This window comes from Lepidochelys olivacea (genome assembly GCF_965140295.1).
Source record: "Lepidochelys olivacea isolate rLepOli2 genome assembly, chromosome: 4".
Classification (NCBI taxonomy): Eukaryota; Metazoa; Chordata; order Testudines; family Cheloniidae; genus Lepidochelys; species Lepidochelys olivacea.
The window spans coordinates 39,626,151-39,653,270 of NC_140414.1; the positions used below are offsets into that span (position 1 = coordinate 39,626,151).

General features: G+C 43.3%; 1 protein-coding gene across 12 annotated transcripts in view; it reads right to left on the bottom strand.

Moving 5' to 3' along the window:
- Positions 1–27,120, bottom strand: part of ELOVL6 (ELOVL fatty acid elongase 6) — a 184,280-nt gene that overhangs the window by 113,199 nt on the left and 43,961 nt on the right. Inside the window, exon 1 of one of the 12 annotated variants that reach the window (XM_084625357.1) lies at positions 12,013–12,312. The exons of 9 other annotated variants lie outside the window; for them this stretch is intronic. In XM_084625357.1, the coding sequence (XP_084481483.1) occupies positions 12,013–12,101 (89 nt within the window). In that variant the 5' untranslated portion in view covers positions 12,102–12,312. Of the gene's footprint in view, positions 1–12,012; positions 12,313–27,120 lie in introns of those variants that run through there. 2 more of the 12 variants (XM_084625347.1, XM_084625356.1) reach the window with 2 other exon arrangements.

Consider the following 27,120-nt stretch of genomic DNA (forward strand, 5'->3'; position numbering starts at 1 on the left):
CCTACAATGAAGAGGTCAGATTCAGCTGAAAGTTTGTTTTAAATCTTGACCGATGCTAATTTCCATTTTAAAATAATAAGCCATAGGTGGAGATTAAAATGTATATTTCCATTTTTGAAAAATGTAAAACTTCTCCCCAGACCTAATCTTTTTTATAATTATGGATTATAGACTCTTGCCATGCGTACTGCCTACAGACTCTGTACTATAACAAACAAGCTATCATAGCTCCCTGAATGCTAATGAGGTTTATCACTGAGAGCAATAAGAACAGAAACCACATCTCTGCTCCCGAGATGGCCTCCTGAATATTTTTAATTTCCTATGTAGGCAGGTACTCTACACACCCAAATTACCACACAACCAGAATTCCCTGAATTCCTAGCTCAAAGTCAACCATCCTCCACCTTATCCAAAGTATAACAACCATGAAAACAGAAACAGTACAGCCAGATGCAAAAATATCAATTATCCTTTTTTCTCCAATCTTATTACTATAAATCAGCAGATTTAGTAAATTGGCTTAAAGAAGGGTTATGATAAAAGCCTTCATTAATGGCCAGATTGTGACCTGGGATCTTGTGGCAGCGCAAAGGAGGAAAGATGCACAAACCATACCCTTACACCCTGGTGCCAGCTACCTGCACTGCAGGAAGCAGTACAGAGAGAACACCTTCCAAAGTGCTGATGCCTTCCCACCTTGTACACACAGTGGGGAGTGGGTGGAGCCTTGGCTCTGTCTTGTCATACTACAGCAAACACAGTTATGCAGGTGAACCGTGGAACCCCATTGGAGCGAGGAGAGACCTGGCTAAGAGTACTTTCCCTGCAGTTAAGGGGAAAACACGAGGCAAGATGGTGACTGGGAGGTCCAATTTGCCTTCCAGTCTGTTCCTGTGGCAGCACAACAATGCCCTGCCACTTGTTCAGGGCTCATGGAAAAGCCCTAAGTAACTGAGCCCAAAGTGGACATGGCAACTTTAGTGAACATGACTTCCGGATACACAAGACACTGTCATAACTCCCCCTCCCCCACATACACACAAAACAAAAGAGTGTTGATTCCTCTTAGCACTGGAGAGTCAAGACATCTGTGGAACAGTGGGATGGATTCCAATCTGCCTCATGCATCACCCACAAAATGGTCAGCAAAGTTCTGATTATGGGATCTTTAGTCCTGGAAACATGTTTCCAGATCCCAGGTTGTACACCAGAACCAGCAGTTGCAAAAGTTGGCCTGGCAGAACCCCTTGCAGAAAGATCATCTACATGGGAGTCACAGCAGCACAAACTCTAGGAGGGTGCAACTGATTGGCTCAGCTAACAAAAGGGGAAGAACAGATGGCCTGGGAGAGGACAGAACAAGACTCCTGGGCCTATGTTTATATAGTGCCTAGTACAGTGGGGCTCAGCATGACTGGGTTTTTAGGCACTACAATACCAATAATGAATCAATCAGTTCCATCATGTGGTGATGATTTTTCCCTGTGCTTGCGGGAGTCAGGTGTGCTGGAGAGGGGACTCAGGCATAGGGAAACCAGGTGATAGTAATTCCCTCTGATCTCCCTCAAGGTATTGCCAGGCTGACAGGGAGTTCAGTTTTGGTCACTTCTCAGCAGTGGAGGATGCCCAAGTGCATGGTGTCAGCTAGACAAATCTAACATGGAAGCCAGAGTTTCACAATACCAGTTCTTCAGAGCTTATTTTCAGAGCAGAACCACGTTAGTGTTCAGATAATTTCGTCCAAATATTGTCACAGTCCAACCTGTGATTCACTCTAGCAATACCTAAATATACTGGTTCACATGCAAAACTTCTGTCCATTGTTTTCTCAGGTAACCATGACTTATTTCCAAAATTATGGAAAGTTATTGTTATTTATCATTTACACAGAATCAGCTGCATACCTGATGCTTCACAGTTCTACTAAACATTTCATTTTCTCCTTCCCCTCTGCCCCCAAATAATAAAACCAACGAGGAGGCTTATTCAGAAAGAAGTGAACAAATCTTAACTAAAGAAAAAGCAAGTCAGGTGAAGAGATGTTCCCACATGTTGTTTGGTCAATATGCTCCTATTCTATTTGGCTTTGTATGCTACATCCATCACTGAGGTATTGGATTGTCTATCCTTAGCATGTGTGACACTTGTTCTGACATATGATTTCTATCAACACTAACGTTTGACTGATCTGTGCAGTAAGGCTGGAAACCTCATGTCATTACTGCATCTGTTACGCCATTACTGTTTTTTAGGCTGGGGACAGCCTAGTCTAATAGGCAGGATGGGGAACTGGCCTAATGGTTGGAGCCTGGGTGACCAAGTCTAGTAGCCAGAGCCCAAATCAGGAACCAAGTTACCAAGTCCAGGGAGGAAGCTGGAGTTGTGGACCAGGAACCAAGGGTAAGAGCTGGGGTCCAAAGCCAAATATACAGGCCAGGGGGCAAACCAGAGCTGAGAGCCAGGAAGCAGGAGCCAAGGGTCAGAAGCAGAGTATGATCTGGAGTAGCAGCCAGGAGCAGGAGCCAAGAATCAGGGGCAAGGAGGAGGAGACCAGGAGCTGGAACAAGGAGACCAGGACTAGGAAGTGGAACCAGAAACACAGCTGCAGGTGTGAAATGCTATTGAGCAGCCAGGGTCCAGGGTTGCTGCAGGGTTTAAGAATGTGTCTGCTGTAGTCTTCAGCCAATCAGGCCAGGTTCATTAGCTGAAGGCAATAAGCTGTGTGTTGGTTCTGCTGCAGGTCCCTGACATTGTCTACTGAAGAAATGTATAACCACATTTTCAATCAGTAAACTCACTACATGACACCTGGAACACTGATTTCATCATCAACACTTAAAATTGATCTCAGAGTAATATATTAGCCACACCAAAAATCATAACTAGGGCTCCGTGTTTGTTACAGAGTTTGCAGAAGTCATGGATTCCATGACTTTCTGCGACCTCCGTGACTTCTGTGGCAGCCAGTGTGGCTGATCACAGGGCCGCCCAAGCAGCTGGCTCCGGGGCCAGCAACACCGACTTCTGCTGGAGCAGCTCTGCAGCCAGCAACTGGGGCCACCTAGCAGCCAGCCGCACCAGCTTGTGGCCCCAGGCAGCTGGCCCCAGGGACTACCTGAGTAGCAGTCTGTGTGGCAGGCCCCAGGGACCACCTGAGCAGTGGTCCCGGGGGGTGGCCAGACCAGCTGCTCTCGGCAGCCCCCAGCAGTGGTCGCCAGGAGCAGCCACTGTCAATAGCCCCCGGCAGAAGTTCCCAGGTGGCCAGAGCAGCCACTCCTCAGTGGCCCTGGCAGCTGGCCCCAGTCCACCCCCTCTGCAGTGGCCCCCTGGGGCACCCACGCCAGTAGTGAACCCCCCCCCTCCCAGTAGTGACCCCTCCCAAGATTTAGTCATGGGTATTTATAGTATAAGTCATGGACAGGTCATGGGCCGTGAATTTTTGTTTATTGCCCGTAACCTGTCCGTGACTAAATCATAGTCTTAATGATAAATGTTGAATATATATTTACAATCCAGGAATTTGAGTTTATTTAAAAAATCTTAAACTAAATTCTTGGCCTCACTATAATTGCTTTAGGGGGCTCCAGGAGCATAACATAGCTGTAAAGCTAGCAGATCCACCCTAAAGATTACACTTGGGCAAAGAGAATCCCAAACAGTTAACATAGCAGCTCTCCAGCATTGCCCCTCTCTGTCCCTAGTGCAGGGGGCATTTCTTGGGAATGGTGGAGTCAATGAGGAATCCTTGTACTTTCGCCTTCCCTGGCAGTTGGAATGACCTCCGGGAACCATGGAGAGTGGGACACACAAGTTAGAACAACCTTCAGTTTGCTCTAAGTTATATCCTGCAGGGATCTATCCTGGGTTCAGTTCTATTCAATAACTTCATAAGTGATCTGGATAGTGGCATAGAGAGTACACTTATAAAGTTTGCAGTCAATAACAGGCTGGGAGAGGTTGCAAAAGCTTTGGAGGACAGAATTAAAATTCAAAATGATCTTGACAAACTGGAGAAATGGTCTGAAACAAATAGGATGAAATTCACTAAGGAGATATGCAAAGTACCACACTTAGGAAGGAATAATCAGTTGCACAGATACAAAACAGAAAATGGCTGCCTAGGAAGGAGTACTGTGGGAAAGGAGTTGGGGCATTATAGTGGATCACAAGTTAAATATGAATCAACAATGTAATACTGTTGCAAAAAAAGCAAACATCATTCTGGGGTGTATTAGTAGGAGTATTGTAAGAAAGACACAAGAAGTTCTTCTGCTCTACTCAGCACTGATAAGGCCTCAATTGGAGTATTGTGTCCAGTTCTGGACACCAGACTTTGGGAAAGATGTGGACAAACTGGAGAAAGTCCAGAGGAGTGCAACAAAAATAATTATAGGTCTTGAAAGCATGACCTCTGAGGAAAGATTGAAAAAATTTGATTTGTTTAGTCTGGAGAAGAGAAGACTGAGGGGCGACAAGATAACAGTCTTCAAGTATGTAAAAGGTTGTTATAAAGAAGAGGGTGATAAATTGCTCTCCTTGCCACTGAAGACAGGACAAGCAGTAATGGGGTTAAACTGCAACAAGGAACATTTAGATTAGGAAAAAACTTCCTAACTGTAAGTGTAGTTAAGCACTGAAACAAATTACTCAGGATGGTTGTGAAATCTCCATCACTAGAGGTTTTTAAGAAGAGGTTAGAGAAATGCTTGTCACGGAAGGTCTAGATAATACTTAGTGCTGTCTCAGTGCAGGGAACTGGACTATATGATTTAATGAGGTCCCTTCCAGGCCTATATGTCTATGATTCTAATTTATGCCAGAGGATAGGCAGTGCCCAGGATTGTGGGAACACAAAGGTGGCTTAAACCCATCTCTGCCCTCTATACATGCCTCCAACCTTCGACCTGGGTTGAGCATAGCTCAAGCAGACCAGAAAAACTGGCTCCATATGTGGACAACACACATTTCTTTAGTTATGGTGCTTATGCAAATTATTAAAAGCAAATGAATTTTAAAAATCCAACTGAGTTATCAACGTTTATGCTCTTTATTTTTACACTTCCCCCAGCTTTGAATCTGAAAAATCAGCTGTTAGATTCAAGTTTGTTTGTTATCACACTCAGCGCTGCAATGTTAGTTTCAGACAATAAAGGGTTAAAAACAATTGCAGCCATTGGAATTTGTTTTTAAATTGCAGAAACATTTCTATTGGTCTCAGGTTTATACATTTGAGTTGCCTGTGCCTATTAAATAAATGACTGGCTTACTTCACACAGTGTTTCATTTTGTACAAAAGCTTTCTTATTAAACAGCCCTTTTCTATAATATACTCCAAAGAACATTTGTAGCAAAATAACTTACAGATTTAGGACCACTGCTGCTCTTACTTATACCTGGAACTCCATCTGGTCTGCAGTGTTACATGAGAGCAGATATTGGCCTGTATATTTTCTATATTTGTTTGTTTGTTTTAAAGAGAGTAAAACATTTCAGAAATAAGCAAACCTGAAAAAAAATCTAAAAAAGTAAACCGTTTGAGAAGAAGCACCTACTGGTAGTATACATCATTATACAAGGTTCCACAGAACAGAAAGGGGAAAAGTTTGTGTGTGATTTTAGGCAAACCCTCTCTCATGACGTAACCTCACATACGTAGTCTCTGAGCAGTCAGCACAGACCTCAGGCTCTCCTATTGGTGAACACAGTGTCAGCAGACATCAGAAGATAATTATTATTGGCTAGACAATTACAACAAGCACTGTCATTTAGTGCTTCTGGCATAAACCTGGCTGTCTGCAGGAATACAAGGAAAAAAAGAGTGAGGATTTACTGCTTAATCAGTTAATTTCTATCATTTTTTCCAATCACTGACCAATTTTGCTACCTCACTGACTGCAGCTGTAAACTAGAAACTCAGCTCTAGAATCCATTTCACAGTACATCTGACTGCAATGTAAATTTTCTTTAAATAAATAATTTCTATGTATGTTCTACCTGACATAAAATAAATACAATAAATAAGTAAAAATGTATTAACTCCTCATACAGCTGTTTAGCTAGGGAAGCAAGAGTCTGCAGACTTTCCTAATTTCCTATATTCCTCCCCCCTCCCCCTTTTTGCAAGGATTTAGGGGGAGCTGCATAATTTAAGAAATCATCTCAACAGGTACTGGGCCCAATCTTACTCCCGCTGAAGTCAATGTTCCTAAAGGATGGGCAGAGCAAGAGTGAGAGACATGGTATAGTTTGGTATTTTTTAAAAAGCCATCAGCTATATGTAAAAAACATACTTGCATCATTAAGTGAAGTAAGATTTTATGATAACAAGTGGGCCTACTGGCCCAAAAAAGCATTGTGTGATTCTGTCTGCTGAGTCAGTAATCTCACCTCCAATGGGTGGTGCATTGCCAGGTCTTCGTTTGGCAGCCAGAAGAATCGTTCTCAATTAATTTTTAAGTGGGAAAGAACCAGAGATTCTGTGGGGATAGCTGGAAGGATGTATTTACATTATACATACACACATATTAACAGAAAGACAAGATATGTTAGCTTATACAGATCACAAAAAACATCATTCGTTTTAGAGTAGCAGCCGTGTTAGTCCGTATCCGCAAAAAGAAAAGGAGTACTTGTGGCACCTTAGAGACTAACAAATTTATTTGAGCATGAGCTTTCGTGAGTTTAGTCTCTAAGGTGCCACAAGTACTCCTCTTCTTCATCATTTGTTTTGCCTGCATTTAAAAACACTATGCTATTTACTACATTGCCAGTTTAGACCCAGACTTCAATGGGACTGCATCCGCACAGCACTCCACCCATGGGCCTCATTGCAGGATCAGAGTCTTCATGAAGTAAAATAAGAACATCTGCAGTTAAAACATGGAAGGCCTGATTTACCACAGTTACTCCCACTATATGTCAGTGGAACTCCATTAATTTCAGCTTCCAAGAGGGAAATTTTCAAAGGCCCAAGCGCCTAATTCTCATTCACTGTCAAAAGTCCCCATGTAGGCAGCTTGCTGGAGGCAGAGTTGGAGAGTGAGAGCATGCCAATAGTGCTTGTTGCTATGAGGATTCTGGACTGCATCACAGTCCATGGGTAGCCCAGGATGGGCTATTGCAGACGGACATTTCGGTCACTGGAGTGGCCCAGAATCCAGAAGGCATGAAAGGGTGTAAAGCCACTTTTGCCATACTCTCCTGGAGGCTTCAGCTTCTGTGCTGAGTCTTTGTATGAATAAAATTGTATAAACTATTGAGATTCCAAACATGCTATACAAAATGCAGACACAGTAAATTCCTTAGGTCCGTTTCACCCTATCCATTCAGAATAATCATTTAAAACATTGCAGATTTATTTTCTGTAGCTATCAAGATACATTTCTAACATGGAACTGAAATAATAAATGCCACACCTATTTGATTTTCTTTCTACCTCCATGTTATGGTGATGATGATGTATTCTAACTTAAAAGACTATTGCAACTTGTAGTATAAAGCCTCCCACCAGAGGAATGTCTTGATTTTTTTAAAGCAACGATTTTGCTTATTCCACTGATATTTGCATTTGCCAGAAAACCAAAAACGTTTATCCCTGAAACATGCCCTTTAATATGCCTGTTTTAGGGCCCATATGTTAATTACACTGGTCCAGACAACTTCATATCAAGCCTATAACAAAGTCAAGAAGCCATTTACTATCCTTCATCTGTGTATAGAAACCCCATTATGTTACTCAGGTGGGAGATAAAGAGGCCTTTCCTCATGCTCTGTACCTACTGGATTTTACTACGTAAGTTCTCTTAAAAATTAAAACACTGGAAACATGATTGTTTTGTTAGGGAGGTGAATTTCCTAAATAAGTTTATCATCTACTTGAACTACAAAGAATTTTTACTAGCATTTCCAAGGGAACACTCACAAAGCAGAAAGCATCTCAATGGACATGACTCCATTTCATTTTCAATAATGTTCTCAAACCTGAGCAAATCTCTCCTCCTACAGTTTAATATGAACTGGAGGTCTTAATTCATCAGTACCCTTAAAACAGATGAAGTTAGATTGAGAAGTTCACACACGGATGACCGAATCTCTTCAACTACAAAGTAAGAGCATGAAAATGTTTGTTCCCCCCTTGAATCTAGAGAGTGGGAGCTTAATATTATTGGAATTGCAACAGGCAAACCTTTGCAGTAAATTGAGGCACTTAAGGGGATTTTAATAATACTATCTAGCACTTATACAACACATCTTCAAAGCAATCTACAAACATTAACTAATTAATCTTCAAAGCACCCTATCAGGTAGTTATCCAAGCAATATTATCCCCATGTTACACCTGGGGAAACTGAGGCACACAGCAGTTCTGCAATTTCCTCAGTGTGATGGTCACATAGTGAAGTGCAGCAGAACCAAGAAGATCACAGACACCTGACTTTCAGTCAAGTATTAATTCATCAGGCCACACGGCTTCCCTTGTGGGCTTATGGAAGTATTTATGGAGGAAACAATCTCCTCCACCCCAGGGTAATCAATTATTTTTTGTCAAGGTATAATCAAGGTGCAGACTCCAGAGAAAATAATACAAAAATAATTACAATAATGATAAGTAAATAAAAAAAAATTGCAGTTTGTTCAAAAGCGTCTGGAGGTCCGGATTTGGCCTGCGATCCGCTTATTGACTATCCCTGCCTCCACCCCTTTACTGAAATGTTACATCATGAGGAGAATTTTCTCCATTAGTAGAGAGAGTTAGAACAAAAGGAACAAGACCCAGAGCTACTAAGCCTAATAAGATTTTTAAGATCTAAGAAAATAAAAACAAACGAAGGCAAAACAAATAATCAGGCTGAACAGAGTGCCTCAATAGGTACCCTTCAGGAGCTAATTTCCCTAATCATCTCTCCAGCAGGTGAACAGAGAAGTCAAAGCATTTAATGGTTACTTTAATACATTGCTGTTCTAGAAACCACATGTGCCACTGAGCTATCCCAGAAGCATCTCTGGTACCCCAGTGAGGGCCTTGGATCATTCAGCCTAGCAAACCCAGGATGTGCAGCCTTAGCTTGTAGCTGGCTCATATCCCTCCTCTATCACCCACCGGGAAATAGAGAAGTTACTCACTGTGCAAAGTGTTGGGGTAGCAGGATGAGAAGAGAGATGGCAGGGAATGTGAAGGGATGGGACACAGGATATGAAGGGAAGGATGCAGCACAGAGGCAAAGAAATGAGAGGTTTGGGGGCAGAGTGCAGCAAAACAAGCAAGCATAAGGGGCAAAGGGAGGGGAAAAGAGGGGGGGAAGTATAGCACAAAGCGGGAGGTGAATGCAGAGAGTGAAGGAATGAAGGGCACAGTGTGCACTGGAAGGCAGATGCAGAGGGTAAGGGATGAGAGGTATAGGAAGCTGGGAGAGAGGAAGGGGTGCAGGACAGGGGAAGGTGGCACAGGGGAAGTGCAGCACCAGATAAAGCTGGTTAGGCACTTGCTTTTCACACACAATCAAACCACAGCAGCAGAGGAGGTGGTGGGAGGCTCTGAGCCTTGCACTGGGTGTTCTGCTTTTCACCTGGCCACTTTAGTGTTCATTTTATAATGAAGTCTCATGATATTTGGTGTGTTTGTTAAAGCCCCAGCTCCTGGAAGCATGTGATGAGGTGAGACTCTTGGCTTTCATTTCCTACACAAAGAAAGTTTCTAGCTCTCTTGGTTGCCCAGAAAAACTTATAAATGTGAGCCAAGTGCAGCCTAAAGGTGGGAGAAACCAGAAGGCACATAGAAAGAACCCAACATGTATTATTAATTAGTTTTAAGTCTCCAGATTAAGGCTATGATTTAATCACGGAAGTTGCAGAAGTCACGGAATCCGTGACTTCCAGTGACCTCTTAGACTTCAGCCTTCAGCGGTCAGGAGCTGCTGGGTCCCCCGCCCAGGTGGCGGGGAGCTGCGGGGTACCCCCGCCACCTCTGGCAGCCCCCAGAGCTCCAAGCCACTGCAGACTGTGGGTGTACCCCACAGCTGCCCATCGCCGCAGGCAGCAGGGAAGCCCCAAGCTCCTGGCCACCGCAGGCCCCTGGACCTGTGGGTGGCTGGGGTACCCTGCAGCCCCCAGCTGCTGCAAGTGGCAGGGGCCCCACAGCTCCCAACCCTGGGTGGCAGTGGACCCCGGAGTTCCTAGCCGCCACACAGCTGCCCCACTGTAGGCAGTGTGGGGACCACAGACCCCCATTTTGTCACAGATATTTTTAATAAAAAGACAGGTCACAGCTTCCCAGAATTTTCCTTTGTTGCCCCGACCTGTCCTGACTTTTACGAAAAATATCCATGATAAAATCTTAGCCTTACTCGTGACTTTAAGGCACTCATCGTTTTGGGGGTCCCGACTCAAGATTTTTTAAGCTGGGGGCTAGCAATTCTGCCATGTCGGGGGCTGCAATGGTTTCTCTTCTCCCGGCCTCGCGCACGGCGCTGCTGCTATCGAGGTACCCCAGCCTCCAGCTGCTTCCACAGCCGGGAACAGAGGCAGCCCCAGCTCAGCTGTGGACACCCCCAGCCCCGTGCACCAGAGCAGGGCCGCCTCGCCACCCCCCCGGAACCAGCCTAGGCCCCGGCGTGAGGCGCCCGGGGAGAAGGAGGCTTACACGCGGCAGCTAACGGGGCGATGATCTGCCACAGCCGCGGCCGGTCCAGCCCCGGGAGGGAGCGGGAGGAGGAGTGGAAGATTTGAAAGGGAGGCGCACGTGTGCGTCCGGGCGCCCGGGGGATGGCGGCGCTGCAGCCCGGGCGGCGCGGCGGCAGGCCAGCCAGCGAGACCCGCCGGCCAGCCGGCCCACCGCCGCCCGGGCGGAGGGAGGAAAGCCCCGCTCCCCGACATCGCAGCAGCAGAGCGCGCGCCCTGACTGCAGCCACCCGGTAGCGTCTCCGGCTCACTCCCCCCCTCTCTCGGTCTCATCAACGAGAGACAAGGGGCGCTGTGAAAGAGAGACAGTCTCGTCGGCGAGCTCTCGCTCTGTGAATGCCGCCAGCCGGTGTCTGGGTAGACCTCACCGCACGCTCTTTCTAGATCCCATCCTCCACCTAGAGGACCCCACCGTTTGTTTGGTCTCACACATCCTCCGGGCGAATACACATGCACTTTACAAACCCTGCCGGGCGACTCCATGCTCTGGCTGGCTGTACCCTCCCGTGCCTGGATGGTCAGGCACCCATCGCAGACATGATGTGCCCTGCATGGGAACTTTTCCAGCACGCGTTCCCCGCCTGCCCCTACGCAGTTTAACTTTTCTCTTTTTCTTGTAAATCCAGGTCACTTGAAGATCTCCCCAGCTACAGACATGCATGAAAAGTTAATAGGAGCATGGCTGCAGTTTAAGTTTTATTTGAAGCAGGGGACTCGACAGTTCCTTGTGTTTTGTTTTTCACTTGTTCTTCTGCGTTAGAGTTGGAAGGAGGTAACTGGAGCAGTGGGAAGGGGAGGCTAGGGGGAGAGACCCCGAAAGAGGAAATGGGGCACACGTACAGAAAGGAGTTGCAAGGAGAAAAGAAGGGCATTAGGGAGATGGCAAAGGCAGGGGTACAAGAGCGAAACAGGAACAAAAGTAAAATGGAAGGAGGTAGCGGGGAATCGTTTTATCTCATTATAAAAAAAGATTTTTTATTAGTGGGATTGCCATCGGTGTTATATAACTTTTTAAAATTAGAAAAACAGGGCAGTCTCTCAATCTTAGTATCCTTGAGCTTTTGTTGTGTGGTTTGTTATGTCACTGGAATAATTCACACACACACCAATGTGCATATGCACACACTGATGCATATATTGGTATGTATGTTTATATATACATACATACACACACACCACTGCACCTCATCGGAGCCAGTAATACACAGAGACTGGCTCGGCGATTACCCTGTAGTCAATTATGTCTAATCCATCCATAGATATAAAACACACATGCTCAGAGAGAGACAGCTACAGTAGCTACTGGTAAATACTACATTAACCATCACCTACCAATTCTCTTGCATCCACTGGATGGCTTCATTCTCGTTGAATTGCTTTTCAAATTCGTATTCTTGCAAAGTCAACACTGACATGTTCATTGGACCAATCTTCTGGGGGGGATGCCTTCCTATGTCTAAATATAAATATAGTATCTAAGAGCTTTTCCCCTGCGTCTTCCCTTCAATCGCCCCTTTCTCTCTCCCCCTCTCTTTCTGTCTCTCTCAGCTATACCCTTGATTTCGCATTGCTTTTCTCCTCTTCCTATCCTTCTCCACCCGTGTCTGGAGGTCTCCTCCTCTCAGCTTCTGCATCCACCCTGAGAGGAAATGGAAGCGTTGCGGTCTTAGTGCCCGTCTGTGCAGGGGTTTAGCTTCTGCTTGCTCACAGTGACATGCATATACCTCCTGCAAGTGCAAACGTAGCCCCCGGGCTAGAAAATCCTCCACCGTTTAGAACGAGACAGTCTGGCTCATGCAAAAACTGGGAACTAATATAATCTAGACTAGATTGCAGCATTAAGGAAATCATCCCCTGAGCATTAGCTTCTTTGGCATCTAATCACGTTCACTTCCTTTATGGCTTTGAATGAGACACGCTGCCCAAGCTCCCAGCACTGGAAGCTGCTAATGATCTTACCCACGATGTTCACATTACAGTAGTAAAAAAACATATAAATCCTAGGGAAAATTAAGTACTGCTGATGTCAGAACAAAGCTTACAGCACATTTTCTCAGAGATTGGATTTGGAAGAGAATTAGATCAACTGTCCCAATCAAATTCTCTCTCCCTCCCTTCCCCACTACTACTAATTTGAATAATTCCCTTCAATTAACTTTGGAGATAATATTAATCGTTCCTCAGTCAGATTCTGCTCCGGCAACCACTGTTCAGCCTCCTGCACATCCTAACATACATGACTGGCCAGAAAACTCAGCCTGGTTAGTACTGGTCCCTAGATACTGCAGTGATGGACACACTATAAATGCATAGGGTGGACAGCACTAAAATAGATATTTACAGTTATGTATGTTACACATCACACATTACCCTTCTCTCTTTCATTTCCCTCACACCTTACAACTCAGCTATACCCACAGTTGTACCCACAAAGCAATTTAAATAGATGCTGTCAGGTTAAAAATCATATGCGAGGACAAACTTCCTGAATTATTTTACAAACCCCACCTTCTATTTTCTTTATTAACAAACAATTCCTTTTATGCTGTTCCCCCCACCCCTTTCAGTCAGCACTGATACTAGTCACTTTCACAATTAGTCATTTTCACCTCCAGGGTCATGCTCCAACACAAGGATGCACCAGTTCAGTGGTTTTCAACCTTCTTTCATTTGCGGCCCCCCTAAAAAAATTTGAATGGAGGTGCGGACCCCTATGGAAATCTTAGACATAATCTGCAGACCCCAGGGGACCACAGACCAGGGAACTACTTAGAAGTTAAAAGTAAACATTCCCCAGCAGTGTTTGCAATCTCTCTCTCCCCATCCACCCCCAACAATCCTTTTTTAATAATTTTAAATCATAGGAATATTTTGATTGCTTTTAGGATTCTGATAAAGCATTCAATTCTGAGACCTAAATATCTGATTTTCAGAATTTGACCTGATCATCCTTAGCAGATGAATTTATATAGTTCTTTGGTTGATGGGATGGGTGCAAAGGGTAATGAAATGGTGGGCTTCAGGACCCAGGAGACAGCTCTCCCTCTGCAGTTGATGAAGCAGACAGGTTCTCTAGCTGAATGTCATAATGGACTACACCACTGAGATCTAAAAAGGGGGATACGAGTCTCCTATAGAGGGCCTATAAGGATGTTTAGTAAATTAAACAAAAACACTGAAATATAAGAGTCAGCTGAAGCGATCTTTAAATAAACAAGCAGGGACTGAGATTTAGGTTAAGAGCTAGTGTCTACATGAAATGTTTAATTTATTGTGAAATATTTCAGAAAGGTCTAAATAAGTTAGGGGGGATCCACCCCCTATTTTTTCTAGTTGAATTGTTAGACTCTAAGGTGCCACAAGTACTCCTGTTCTTTTTACCTCTCTAAATTGTTCTGTAATTGAGGTATGAATGAAGTGATGTCAGACTAAGGAGAGTGTATGCACCTGTGTGTGCTCCGGCAGGGGGGATGAATAAGGAGGGAAAACCAGCAGGATGCTCATATGTTAATACAGATGCGTGTGGAAGGTAAAATCACTGCAGACCAGGTGATCACTAGTGGGCATGTGGTTGTAGCTGAAGTTTTCTATATTCACCTCTCCCCTACAGAGAGGCACTGAGAGACAGGCACCCGAAGCTTTATGATGCTAGGACATGTGTGTTGTTTATGTGACTGTTTAGCATACAATCCCCACATTGTGGGTCAGGGAATCTAGGTCGCTAGCTGTTTAACCATCATTTTCTCATAATTACTGATTATAGCACTTGCATGTCCATAGCTTTGTTTTCACGTCTTTCCAGTCTCACCTGTCACATCCTGATGTGATTGCCACTAACTTCTTATTAGTTAGAACACCACCGTATATGTACTTAGTGTTTTACAATATGACGAAGGGCTTGCAGTCTCACGACAGAAGGTTTAAAGCAGTAGGTTTTGGTACAGAGAAATATAGTAATAAATGAGCCAATCCCAAAGACCTGAATGCTCTTAACTTGCATTGAGTTCAATGTGATTAAAATGTGTTCGTTCATACTTTGTAGTTTTCAATATTGTCAACCCCAACCTTTCAAAAATCAGGAGTCAGACCCCCCCACACACTCCAAATAATGAGATATTGACCACTAATCAGTTTGGGGTTCTTTTTATTTGCTGTCTGGTTTTTGAGTCCTTGGGGGAATATTTTCAAGCTTTTCTCTTTTTCTCCCATGAGGAATAGACATTTACCTTTTTAAAATGAAAACAGAGAGTCTCACATCATCCTCTGGCTCCAGGTGCTTGGACTTTAAGCAAAACACCAAATATCACAAGACATGTTAAAACTGAAAGGGTTGGCAACACTGAATTATTATTAATCACTGTAGCACCTAGAGATCCCAACTAAGATCAAGCCCACGTTGTGCTGGGGCAGTATTCTCCCCAAAGAGAGTACAATCTACATAGGCAAGACAGGCAAAGGATGGTAGAAAGGAAATAATATTATTCCCTTTTGACAGATGGGGAACTGAAGCACAGAGTTTAAGGATGGGATTTTCAAAGGTGCCCACTGTGGCCCAGCTCTGCTTCCACTGAAGTCAATGGTAAAACTCCCAATGGGAGCAGAGTTAGGCCAAAGTTAAATGCTTTTGAAAATCCCACCCCATGTGACTCGCCCAAGGTTACACAGGAGATACTTGCCAAAGATAGTAATTGAACCCAGATATCCTGAACCTCAGCCCTGTGCCTTGGCCACACAACCATCCTTTGGGTGCTAAGCACCTCTCAAGATTGGACATAAGAACAGCCCTACTGGGTCAGACCAAAGGTCCATCTAGCCCAGTATCCTGTCTTCTGACAGTGGCCAGTGCCAGGTGCCTCAGAGGGAATGAACAGAAGAGGTAATCATCAAGTGATCCATCCCGTCGCTCATTCCCAGCTTCTGGCAAACAGAGGCTAGGGACACAATTCCTGCTCATCCTGGCTAATAGCCATTGATGGACCTATCCCCCATTAATTTATCTAGTTCTTTTTTTAACCCTGTTATAGTCTTGGCCTTCACAACATTCTCTGGCAAGGAGTTCCACAGGTTGACTGTGTGTTGTGTGAAGAAATACGTCCTTTTATTTGTTTTAAACCTGCTGCCTATTAATTTCATTTGGTGACCCCTAGTTCTTGTGTTATGAGTAGTAGTAAATAACACTTCCTTAGCTACTTTCTCTACACCCACTCTTAGAATTATTTATCATTTGGATAGTGCTATAGCTGTACCTGATACTTTACAACAGGTAAGATCTGCCAAGCAAAAAACTAAATAGAATACACTAGCCTTGACTGAGAATGTAAAAGTGTGAACAGGTACAGTGGACAAATTGGCATAGGGACTTTATTGCTGTCAGGCTACATGGAACAGATGAGTTTTCAGAAGTGATTTAATGAGAATGAGTATGCTTGCTTTCAGCACATTCATTAGGAGGCTTTTCCAAGAGTAAAGGACAGCATGAAAGGAGACAAAAAGAGCAGATGTCATAAACATACAGCTAAGGGTAGCATAAAATCCCTCCTTTACCTATAGAGGGTTAAGAAGCTCAGATAACCTGATTGGCATCTGTCCAAAAGGACCAATAAGGGGAGAAGATACTTTCAAATCTGTGGGGGAAGGTTTTTGTTTTGTGTTTCTTTGTGTTCTCTCTGGGATAGTGAGAAACTACATCTCCTAAAGCCATACCTGAACTAAACATCTAAGATTACAAATTGTAAGTAATAGGAAGGAAATGCGTTTAATTATCTTTTGTTTTAGCTTGTGAATTTTTCCTAGGCTAAGAGGGAGGTTTATTCCTGTTTTGTTTTGTTTTTTGTAACTTTGAAGTTTTGCCTAGAGGGGAATCCTCTGTGTTTTGAATCTGATTACCCTGTAAAATTTCCTTCCATCCTGATCTTACAGAGGTGCTTCTTTTACTTTTTCTTTATCATAAAGTTCTGCTTTTAAGAACTTGATCAGTTTTTAGTGTCCCAAAAACCCAAGGGGCTGGTCTGTGTTCCCCTTGTTTACTCTCAAGCCTCCCCAGGAAAGGGGGTGAACGGGCTTGGGGGGATATTTTGGGGACACAGGAACTCCAAGTGGTCCTTTTTCTAAATCTTTGTCTAACTCACTTGGTGGTGGCAGTAATACCATTCCAAGGACAAGGAAGAATTTGTGCCTTGGGGAAGTTTTTAACCTAAGCTGGTAGAGATAAGCTTAGGGGGTCTTTCATGCGGGTCCCCACATCTGTACCCTAGAGTTCAGAGTGGGGAGGGAACCCTGACATGGTGGCAGTGTTGGGATACATTTGGTTACACCCAGAAAACTGCTCAGAGTTATACAACATATACCAACATTGTTATAACCTGGACTTTAAAGAGGATAAGTTTCTGCCATTCTTCCCTTGCTTTTTTGACTTGGAGCTGGAGTCTGGCAGTTTCTTGTTGATCTGGTGAGTCTCCTGTTGCATTTGGTGAGCTTTCTCCTCAGCAGCCAGCAGCTCCAGACGCCCTTTACAAGCCCTTTCCTTTCTTTCATCAGCCTCCTTCTCCAGCTGGGCCAAGACTTGCTTCTCTCTCATTTGAATTTCTGAATTTTGTTCATGTTCCAACTGCAGGCCATTTCTCAGGGCTTGCAGTTTCATTGCTTCTGTAGTATCAGGTAACGGCTGGGCTCCTGTCTTCTGATCACTGGCCATTAACAGATCCCTCAGTTCTTGGTTTGTAGCATTGTTTCTAAAGCTTATTCCCTTTTCTGAACACAAATCTTTCAGGGCTTTTTTGTCAAGGGCCTCATATGCTCTTTGCTCACCCATTGCAACTGCTCTTTAACCAACCGAACTCTCAATACCAAAATTCAAATTTGGATAGCATGGGTTCTGATCCAAAGTGTAATTGACCTGGTTCTGTGGATCCTAGCATGACTACGCCACTGTAACGATGCTGGTTCTGGTGGGACCCAACTGAGAGTGCCAATTCAAGACAAATTGCTTAAAGCAGGGCAGTTACAGCCCAAGGCTGGGGTTTTTCCAGCTCTAAGGTGAACCAAACCAGCCAAACAGATAGGGCTTTGGTTTTACACCACTGGCTAACCACAAGTCACACAAGCAATTCCCTTAAACACTCAGTTTCCCAGTACCACCATCAGTGCCACTCATTATGGGGACGAATGGTTATGAAAACCAATGCCCCAGTAAAAGAAAAAAAAAGGTCCTCTCAAATGGGGAGGGAACCCTGACAGCAGATAAAACTGAAGACCAGACTAGCTGGCACGTGCACAAGGGAGTAAAAAGGGCACACCCTGTGTAGGGTCACACCACAACTGCACTACCTATGCTGTCCTGAATGATGATGGGAGTGTGTCTTGCTAGCATCTCTTGGGGCATATGTTACCACAAAGTGGACATAAGCCATGCTACTCTTTGTCACTCCATTCCACACCAACCAAAAGTGCTACCTAGACATGCAAGGGAATGCCTTCTTGAGGAACAATGTCTTCTGGTGCTCCCACTAGGTGGTCCATACTACTCCTGGGCTGGGCTGTGCCTAAAAGGCTACATGTAGCCTTATTTGGCTCAACACAATATTGTGTGTATTTTCAATAGGACATTTTTATACTGAAATGTGTTCAAATCAATATCTGATAAAATCTGAAGGAGATCTCTGTAACAAATACTGGTGCATCATTACATGGTTTTAGTAGAGAATAGTCCTATTTAATGAAGAAATCTAGCATCTTATAGCAATATCCCAGTTTTGATAGGGTGATCCCATGTCCTGCAAATATCCTTCTAGCAGCAACATGAATTTTTGCAAATTGCTACCATAAAGCTACAGTTATTATGGGGAGACAGCATTCTCTCCATAGGTAAGGTTGTACTTTGTTTTCTATACTCAGCCTTATTTTAATTTATAGATTTTAAAGTCTGAACGGACCATTATCTTCATCTACACCTTACCCAATAATTTCTGAATCAACGCTATAAATCCTTTTTGAGATAAAACCACTGCAATGCCACTAATTTTGCCCAGACAAAACCAATCCATCTACAATTTCTCATGTGATATTCCTGGGGGAATTCTGCGCCACTGCACAATGCAGAATTTTGCAGAAATTAATTTCCCGCACAGAAATGGGCTGTAGTACTGCTGGCTGCCACTAGGGGCTGATGGACTTCAGCTCCAGCTCGCACATAGAAGACACTGCCGGGGGAGGAAGCTGGAGTGTTCCTGGAAGCTGTAGTTCCCCATCTGCCCTGAAGAAAGGTGGTGCTGTGCAGGAAACGCCAGGCAAGCCCAGGACCCAGCATCAGGTCATTTCTCCCTCTGGATCCCTGGGCTCTGAGTGGTAAGCTGGGTTGGGGGGATGGGGGGCTGCAGCTGGGCTCTGTGGGTAAGGGGGTGTGAGTGTCTCGGCTGGGGGGAGTCTGCAGGTGGGCTATGGGGGGGAAGGAGTGTGGGTGTCTGGACTGGAGGGCCCTGTGGCTGGGTTCTGGGGAGTAGGAGGTTCAGATATATTGACTGGGGAGATGCCCTGCAGCTGGGCTCTGCGGGGAAGGGTTGTGGGTGTCTGACCCCTCAGCTGGGCTCTGTGGGGGGAGGGGGCAGAGAAACAGGAACTAGGGATTTCTTTAACTCTCTACTCCTAGGGAAATTTTTTCTGTGTCTATATTGTTACAGACATACTTGCTGATAGGTATTTTGAAATAAATTACCGCAATAATTGAAACTGGTGTGACTATGTAGTGTTATTTTGACAAATAACATTTGCAGAATTTTAAAATATTGTGCACAGAATATTTAATTTTTTGGAGCAGAATTCCCCCAGGAGTAATGTGAGGTCACTGACAGATAAGACTTGTGTGTGTAATAACATTGGGGTGGGGGGAAGGGAGGTTTCACACAAGTTGTTAGCCGCGACAATTTGAAGTATCAGAAGTCTTCACTTTTGGAAATATTTTCTAACTTTGATTATGAGGGAAAAAAAGACAGTTTGGATTAAGATTTGGTTTAATGTGCTGCCCTCTGGAATGAGAAGGGCTTTTCATGAAAATTTGCCAAAAATTTTGGCAAGTCTGTGAAATTTGCAGATCAGATTGGGGGGACTTTAAAAAGTCTGAAGTTGCAGATGAGCTGGAAAGTTATATGGGGTTTAGGATGTCTGCATCCTTAGACTGGAGAATGTTTAAAGTCTGTATCACAGCTGGCAAGATACATGGGATAAAGTGGAAGAATGCAGTAAGAAAAACTTTGGCAGGGATTTCTGTAATGGTAACAGCCACCACAGGGATTTCTACCCAGGAAATAACTCTTGCAGGGACCCCTGTGAGGATTATAATCACTGCAGGCTGCAACCCTCTAGGAATCCCAGCAGTATTTAGAACCTGTGCAAGAGTTCTTGTGGTGGATATAATAGCCACAACATATCAAACCGAGTTGTAATCTGTGCAGGAAACACTGGGATAGTGCAAGCTAATAAACTTCATCGGGATTCTCACACGTTTTATAAAACTAGCAGGAAGTTCTGCAGGTTTTATAAATCTCACAGGACTCCTGCAAAGGTTAAAAGATCTGCAAGGAATCCTTCTGCAGTTACTGTCAGATCCCCACACGGACTACTTGAAGATTTTTAATTCCACATGAAGTCCTGGGAGTTTATAAAATTCATACAAAATTCTGGACATTTACAAAGTCTGCATGGACTCTTGCAAAAAAAAAATAACAGAGAAATTCTCATATAAAAACTTTGTTGAACTGGAGTTAAAGTTGTGAATACATATTACATCCAAAAAAATTATGCTAAAAGAATGGCTACTAAGGCTACTAAGTCAAGCACTCAAAGTTAGGAAATGCCAGAATTAAGGTTACCTGTGCAACCTTAATTCTGGCCCCTTATCTGTATGCATTATGATATAGTCTGTAACTACATACTCACATACTATTTTTTCCATAGGACTCCTGCCTTATTCAGTATTATTACTGAATTATTATTATTCAGTAAATATTATTCAATATTTCTTTTTATCGTCCTTATTCAGCGTGTCACTGCTGGCCTTATTTAATTAACACCATCCAAACCTTGCACTGAACACAAGATTATAAATATCCTCTTGGGTGGTTTCTGGTGCTCCAACCATATGAGTGCCTCACAGACATTAATGATTTTATCTTCACAACACCCCTGTGAGATGAGAGGGTATCGTTATCCCCATTTTACAGATGGGGAACTAAGGCATGGAGAAGTTAAGGCCAAAGGGCTAGATTTTCAGAAGCACTTAAAGATGCAGATACACACCTAATGGGATTTTCAAAAGTGTCGAGGCAGTTTAGCCATTTAACAGACATTACGAATCAAAGACCTTACCCTCCTCCATCTTATCTTCCCACTGTAGCCAAAACACCACAACGTGTGCCCATTTTACCTTCTACATACTCAAGATCCTGTGTGCTCTGCGGCAAACTGGACCCAAATTCTTCAGCAAAGTCCCTGGATTCTGTAACTCTGAAATGGTTGTCTGGAAATTCTTTGGAAGCTTTATTTAAGTTAAACACTGGAGGTTTACAATGAGTTAGACATGAAACTGAATGATACAACTAGCATAGTAACCTCTGTGTTATTAAATTCAATGCATTTTATACTGTCCTCACACTTTCCATTTTCAATAGGCCACAGGTTTTTATACTGGCAAAGCTCAATCACATGGCAGAAGAAGTAACAGAGGAAGATGAAAATTTCAGCAACTGGATAGGGAAGAGGTGGGACTTTTAGCATCTGGGAATGTGTGGGAAGTGGTTTGGGACGATGGGATAAACACATTAGCTGGATATTTCTGCAGAAATGATCATCAGTGAAATAGTGAACACTATTGACATATAAATAGTCGTCTTTGGGGTTCAGTTTAAATCTGTCAGAGTTATCGTTGCAGGGTGGCTATAGGTTCTGACAGACATCCCTGCACACACACTGCCTATTTTCAAGGCTTTCTTCATAACCATGAGGGATAGAAACATTTTTCTAAATGAAAGCTTAAGTTCTATGACAAGAGGTGGGTCCCATGGCAAATTCGGTGGTCATGAAATACACAGGGTCCTGTACACATAACGTACATTCCACAAATACCACCATAGAACTAGGGGTGCTGGGAGTGCTACTGTCCCCACCCCCTGGCCTGAAGTAGTAACAACAATCCAAATACATGATTTCTGCCTTCAGCATCCTCATGATAAAAATTGTTCCAGCACCACTGAATACCACCCTTCCTTTCTAAACCACTCCACTATAAACTGCAAGTACCAATCTATCGTCTCCACAGAGATTAGAAATAGCCCTAAACATATCTTATTTACTCCCTCAGTAGGGCTCCAGGACTCCACTACCCACTTGCAACTAGCTGTCTCCTTTGAACCTTCTCATTCTGCAAATACAGCCACAGATCCCAGAATATTTCATACTCTTAGGCAATCTGATAAAATCATCAGCTTTACAGAAATAAATTTAATCTCAGTACACCCCCGTGAGACCAACAAATATTATTATTCTCATTTTTCAGATAAGAAACAGAGATTAAGGCCACAATGTTCAAAGTTGGGTGCCTAACTATGAATTTATAACTTTAGTCACTTAAATTTGAACATTGGGGTTACACATGAAGTCTGTGGCAGAGACAGGAAGAGAAACCACGTTTCCTAACACCCACTCCTGTATTTCAGCCACAAGACTGTATACTTCTTTTCTCCCATATAATCTATGGTTTTACCTATTCTGCAGAGAAAACACAGAGGAGTTGATACACGCATACACTATTTTTTCATAATTAATAGTTTAAAAAATAGTTGCAATACTAAAGACTGCACAATACTCATGTTAAAAGATTGTTTCGTGTTCTCCTGTGAAAAGGGGAGGGTCAGGTTGTTTGGACAATTTTAACTGTATGGTGCCAGTGTAATGTTTATATTTATATTTGGTGGTGAGTGGGTAGGGATAGAAGAATACAAACAAGAATTACAGCTATTTGTACTACTTTGACTCTGTATACTTTCAAAACAAAATTTTTAAGTATGAAGTGAACTTTATATTTCTGGTCTCTGTGTCTGTGTGTGTTTAAAGGGACAGGACCAGATTTTCAAAAGTGCTCAGATCCCATCTAGTCACCTAAATGAAGTGGCCAGATTTTCAGAAGTCTGAGAATAGAAGCTGCTGAGTGCTGAGTATTGAAAATCTGGCTGACAATGTTCTTTGAAGATTTTTTTCCCCTTAAGTCATTGATATTTATTTAAAATCTTAAGTCAGTTGTTTGTTTGGGAACTGAACTAAGAAAAAAGTTGTCAATCTCTTTTGTACTCTTCTCCTAGCTCCTCTCTTAGCTCTGCTGATTTTTTTCTTTACTTCCACAGTCGGCACAACTAATATTGCTGCATTCCAATGAACAAAATGGCTTGCTCCCTCGTCTAAATATTGCTATGTAATAATGCTGGTGCCAAATGCCTGCTACATTCTACGCCCCAACGATGGCTGCTTTTCAGTATATTCATACCTTGATCCTGCTACTGGATCTTCTAGCAAGGATCCCTGTGCTCATGTACAGCCCTGAGGGGATCTGCACAAATGCAGGGGTCCAGACTAGCAGATCTTATTGCAGAATCAGTTCCATAGGCACTGATCCGGCTGCCTGCTGTGCTCACTTGATGTCAATGGTAGGATTGGGCCCATTGCTTGTAAAGCATTTTGGAATCTTCTAGCAGGAGAGTGGTGATATCAGAATGTTATTTTTCATTATTTTTATTAAATTCAATATAGAAGCACTACACAAACCCCACACCAAGTCATTTACAATGATGGACAGACACAGTAGGCTAAATTCTAGCCTCAGTTACACTGCACAATCCCTTTGGTTTTGATGGGATTATACAGGTATAACTGAATGGTCACTCATTTTAAAAATAGGAAAAGGGGTTCTTCTTAATAACATAAAATGTAGCTTTAAAATATTAAATATATTAAATTTTTTAAGTTGGAAAAGTTTCTTCAACAATGACTCAGCTACCCCTGGAAAAATGAAAAGGAAAAGCTGACTGTTGAGCTTTTGTTGTTGTTGTTCTTTTGTTTGATCACTTCGGCTACTAGCTGTAGGTAGTGATGAATGGGAGACAAAATGCTGAACCTACATGTACAGTCACCTGCTTCAAATTCTGAAGCTCTAAGTAGCAAAATCATTTCCTCCCCACCATCTGGAAGCTGTGAAGAAAATGAGGGAAAACATATGCAGGTACTGCACTGTGCAATTTAAATAGTGCTGTGCACTTCAGCATACAAGGAAGAAAGTTTAATAGTAGGACAATTAAACTTTTAAAGACTATCTAGATTTTTGAAGGGTCACATCTAACCAGTGTGTCTAAAGTACCTTCCACAAGAAGCAAACACAAAATATTTATTCTCTCCCTTGTTAGTATTGGGATTTTTTTTTTTAAATAAAGGAGGATGCTGATGTGTGGTTGAGAGGTATGTTGTGAGAAAGCCACATCCAGGAGATGGGGTTTGTCTCTAGTTCTGAGTGCAAAGGCATATTGTTACTAATTCAAAAGGATCAGGAAGCTCTACTTACTTATGCCCTGATTCTGCCACCCTTACTCAAACTGAGGGCTAGTCTACACTAGAAGCGCTACATCGGCACAGCTGCACTGATGCAGCTACACCACTATAGCACATCTGGTGAAGATGCTATATGCAGATGGGAGAGAGCTCTCCTGTTGGCATAATAAAACCACCGCAGTGAGAAGCGGTAGCTATGTTGGTGGGAGAAGCTCTGACACCAACATAGCACTGTCCACACAGGCGCATATGGTCGGTATAATTTATGTCACTCAGAGGGGTGGCTTATTCACACCCCGAGTGACGTAAATTATATCAAAGTAAGTGGTGGTAAACCTGACTTGAATAGTATCTTACTTCTCAAATAGTCGTATTGATGTCACCAGAACTACGTATAAAGTACTACTCCACATGAGCCAGGGTGGCAGAATCTGGCTCTATGATTCCTTTAAATTTGCCCCTATCAGCAATTCTCTAGGTGCAGACATCAGAAATAGGCTTTCCCCTCCCAAACTGAGCTATAATAATTCATCTTTGTCCTTATTCCCTTCCCAGTCCTGCTGTAAGACTCACCTGTTGTCTCCTTCTTCCTATACCAGGAAAGCTGGGGGAGAAAGATGAGTCTTACAGCACATCAGGATGGTCACCAAATCCATGCTTTAGTCTTAAAGGGCCAAACACTGCCACAGCCCACCTTGAGAATTCGGCTGGGGGAGACTATCTGTACATTCTGTCTGGAACTCCAGCAAAGGAATAGCCTGACTAGCAAAGGATGCCCTGACTCCCTGTAACATGCTGCTGGAGATACCCAAAGTTGTGAACCACAGTGTTACCACTCTGCCTCAGCTAGAGTGAGTTTTGCTCGTGGTTAGACTGTCAGACAGCTACCTGCTCCACCAGTCTGTCTTCCTCACCAGCAAACTCAAGACTTTCCTGGCCCAAACCTTGCCTAGCAGGTAACAAGCAGTGAACTCCAGCCCCCGAGCTCCTCAGAAATGTTTCTCTGCTATGCACAGCCCCTCCCACTATGCATTCATAGACTATATTATGTTTGCTGCTCTGTAAAGAGTCAGTACATCACAGTTTATTAATTTAACTGGGGTAAATACACCCTTCCCTTCAAACACAGCACTGCATTGGTTTATAGGGGACGTAAAATAAGTTTATTAGAAGAAGAGCAGGGTTTAAGAGTCACAGGCACTATTTGACCTGCCCCTCTCTCCTGTTTAGAGATAGAGCTGATTAGGCTCCATAGGGAGTCTTTGGGTTTGTTAAGTGACCACTACAGCTGAAATCACTGATAATCAGGTCTAAGTGCTTAGACCTGCTGTGGGACAGTGTTTCTGTGGAAGAGACAGCTCAGCCTGCACTCGCTTTGAGGTTCCCCCACTGAGAGCTGAAATCACTGAGAGCTGGTTGGAAACTTGATGGACCAACTCGCAGAGGTCACAGTGGCAGGTGGCAGCAGAAAGTGACAGTGCGGGGCCATTGGAGATGGAGCAGTAGAGTGAACAGTGGCACGACAAACAACAGTGGCCAGAGCATTGGACTATGTTTTAGGGACTTTGCTCCAGAATGCTAGATTTGTTACTGGGAAACGTATGTAAATATACGTTTCCTAGTAGGCCAAGATTTTTAAAATGCATTATTTGCTAAGGTCATTATCTCACAACATCACTATCTCAAGAGGTCATAATCTTGAGGAGTTTCTGTACTAAATTTTTTTATTATTATAATTATTTTTTATGTAAGAATGGCAATATTGGGTCAGACCAATGGTCCATCTAGCCCAGTGTCCTGTCTTCCGACACTGACTATTCCAGGTGCTTCAGCGGGAATGAACAGAACAGGGAATCATCAAGTGATCCATCCCCTGTCGTCCACTCCCAGCTTCTGGCAAACAGAGGTTAGGGACACTCAGAGCATGGCGTTGCATCCTGGCTAATAGCCATTGATGGACCTAACCTCCATGAACTTACCGAGTTCTTTTTTGAACGCTGTTATAGTTTTGGCCTTCACAACATCCCTGGCAAAAAGTTCCATGGGTGACTGTGCATTGTGTGAAGAAATACTTCCTTTTGTTTGTTTTAAACTTGCTGCCTATTCATTTCAGCGGCTGACCCCTGCTTCTTGTGTTAAGTGAAGGGGTAAGTAACACTTCCTTATTCATTTTCTCCACATCAGCCAAGCTTTTATAAGCCTCTATCATATCCCCTCTTAGTTGTCTCTTTTTCAAGATGAAAAGTCCCAGTCTTTTTAATCTCTCCTCATATGGAATCTGTTCCATACCCCAAATCATTTTTGTTGCCCTTCTCTGTACCTTTTCCAATTCTAATATATCTTTTTTGAGATGGGGTGACCAGAACTGCACACAGTATTCAAGATGTGGGCATATCATGGATTTATATAGTAAAAATGGAGGAGCTTGGTTTGCCAGACTGGTCAGCTAAGCCAATACTGGCAACCTATATGAAAAGGCTGCAAAACACGATGCCTCTGGACTGCCTCAACATGCAGAAAGCCTTATAAGCCAGTCACTGTCAAAGCCAATTTTAGAAGGATTTAATGAGGCTGTTAAGAATGCTATCTACTCTTGGATCAATCAGAGAGCTATCCATTGAAAAAGTACTGGAAGAAGCAAAGACTTCAGTCTAGAAGTTGACTAATGAAGGCATTTATATTGACTCCTTAAGTGAACAGGACAAGAAGTGTTTGTTAAGTCAGCTGAAAAAGTAGACAGACTTGATTCTTACAAATCTACAATAACGATTTCTGGATTCTACTCAACCTCTACGTATCTTTTACAGATGCCTGTCTTATGACACACCTACAATTGAGTGGAGGGAGGCATTACCA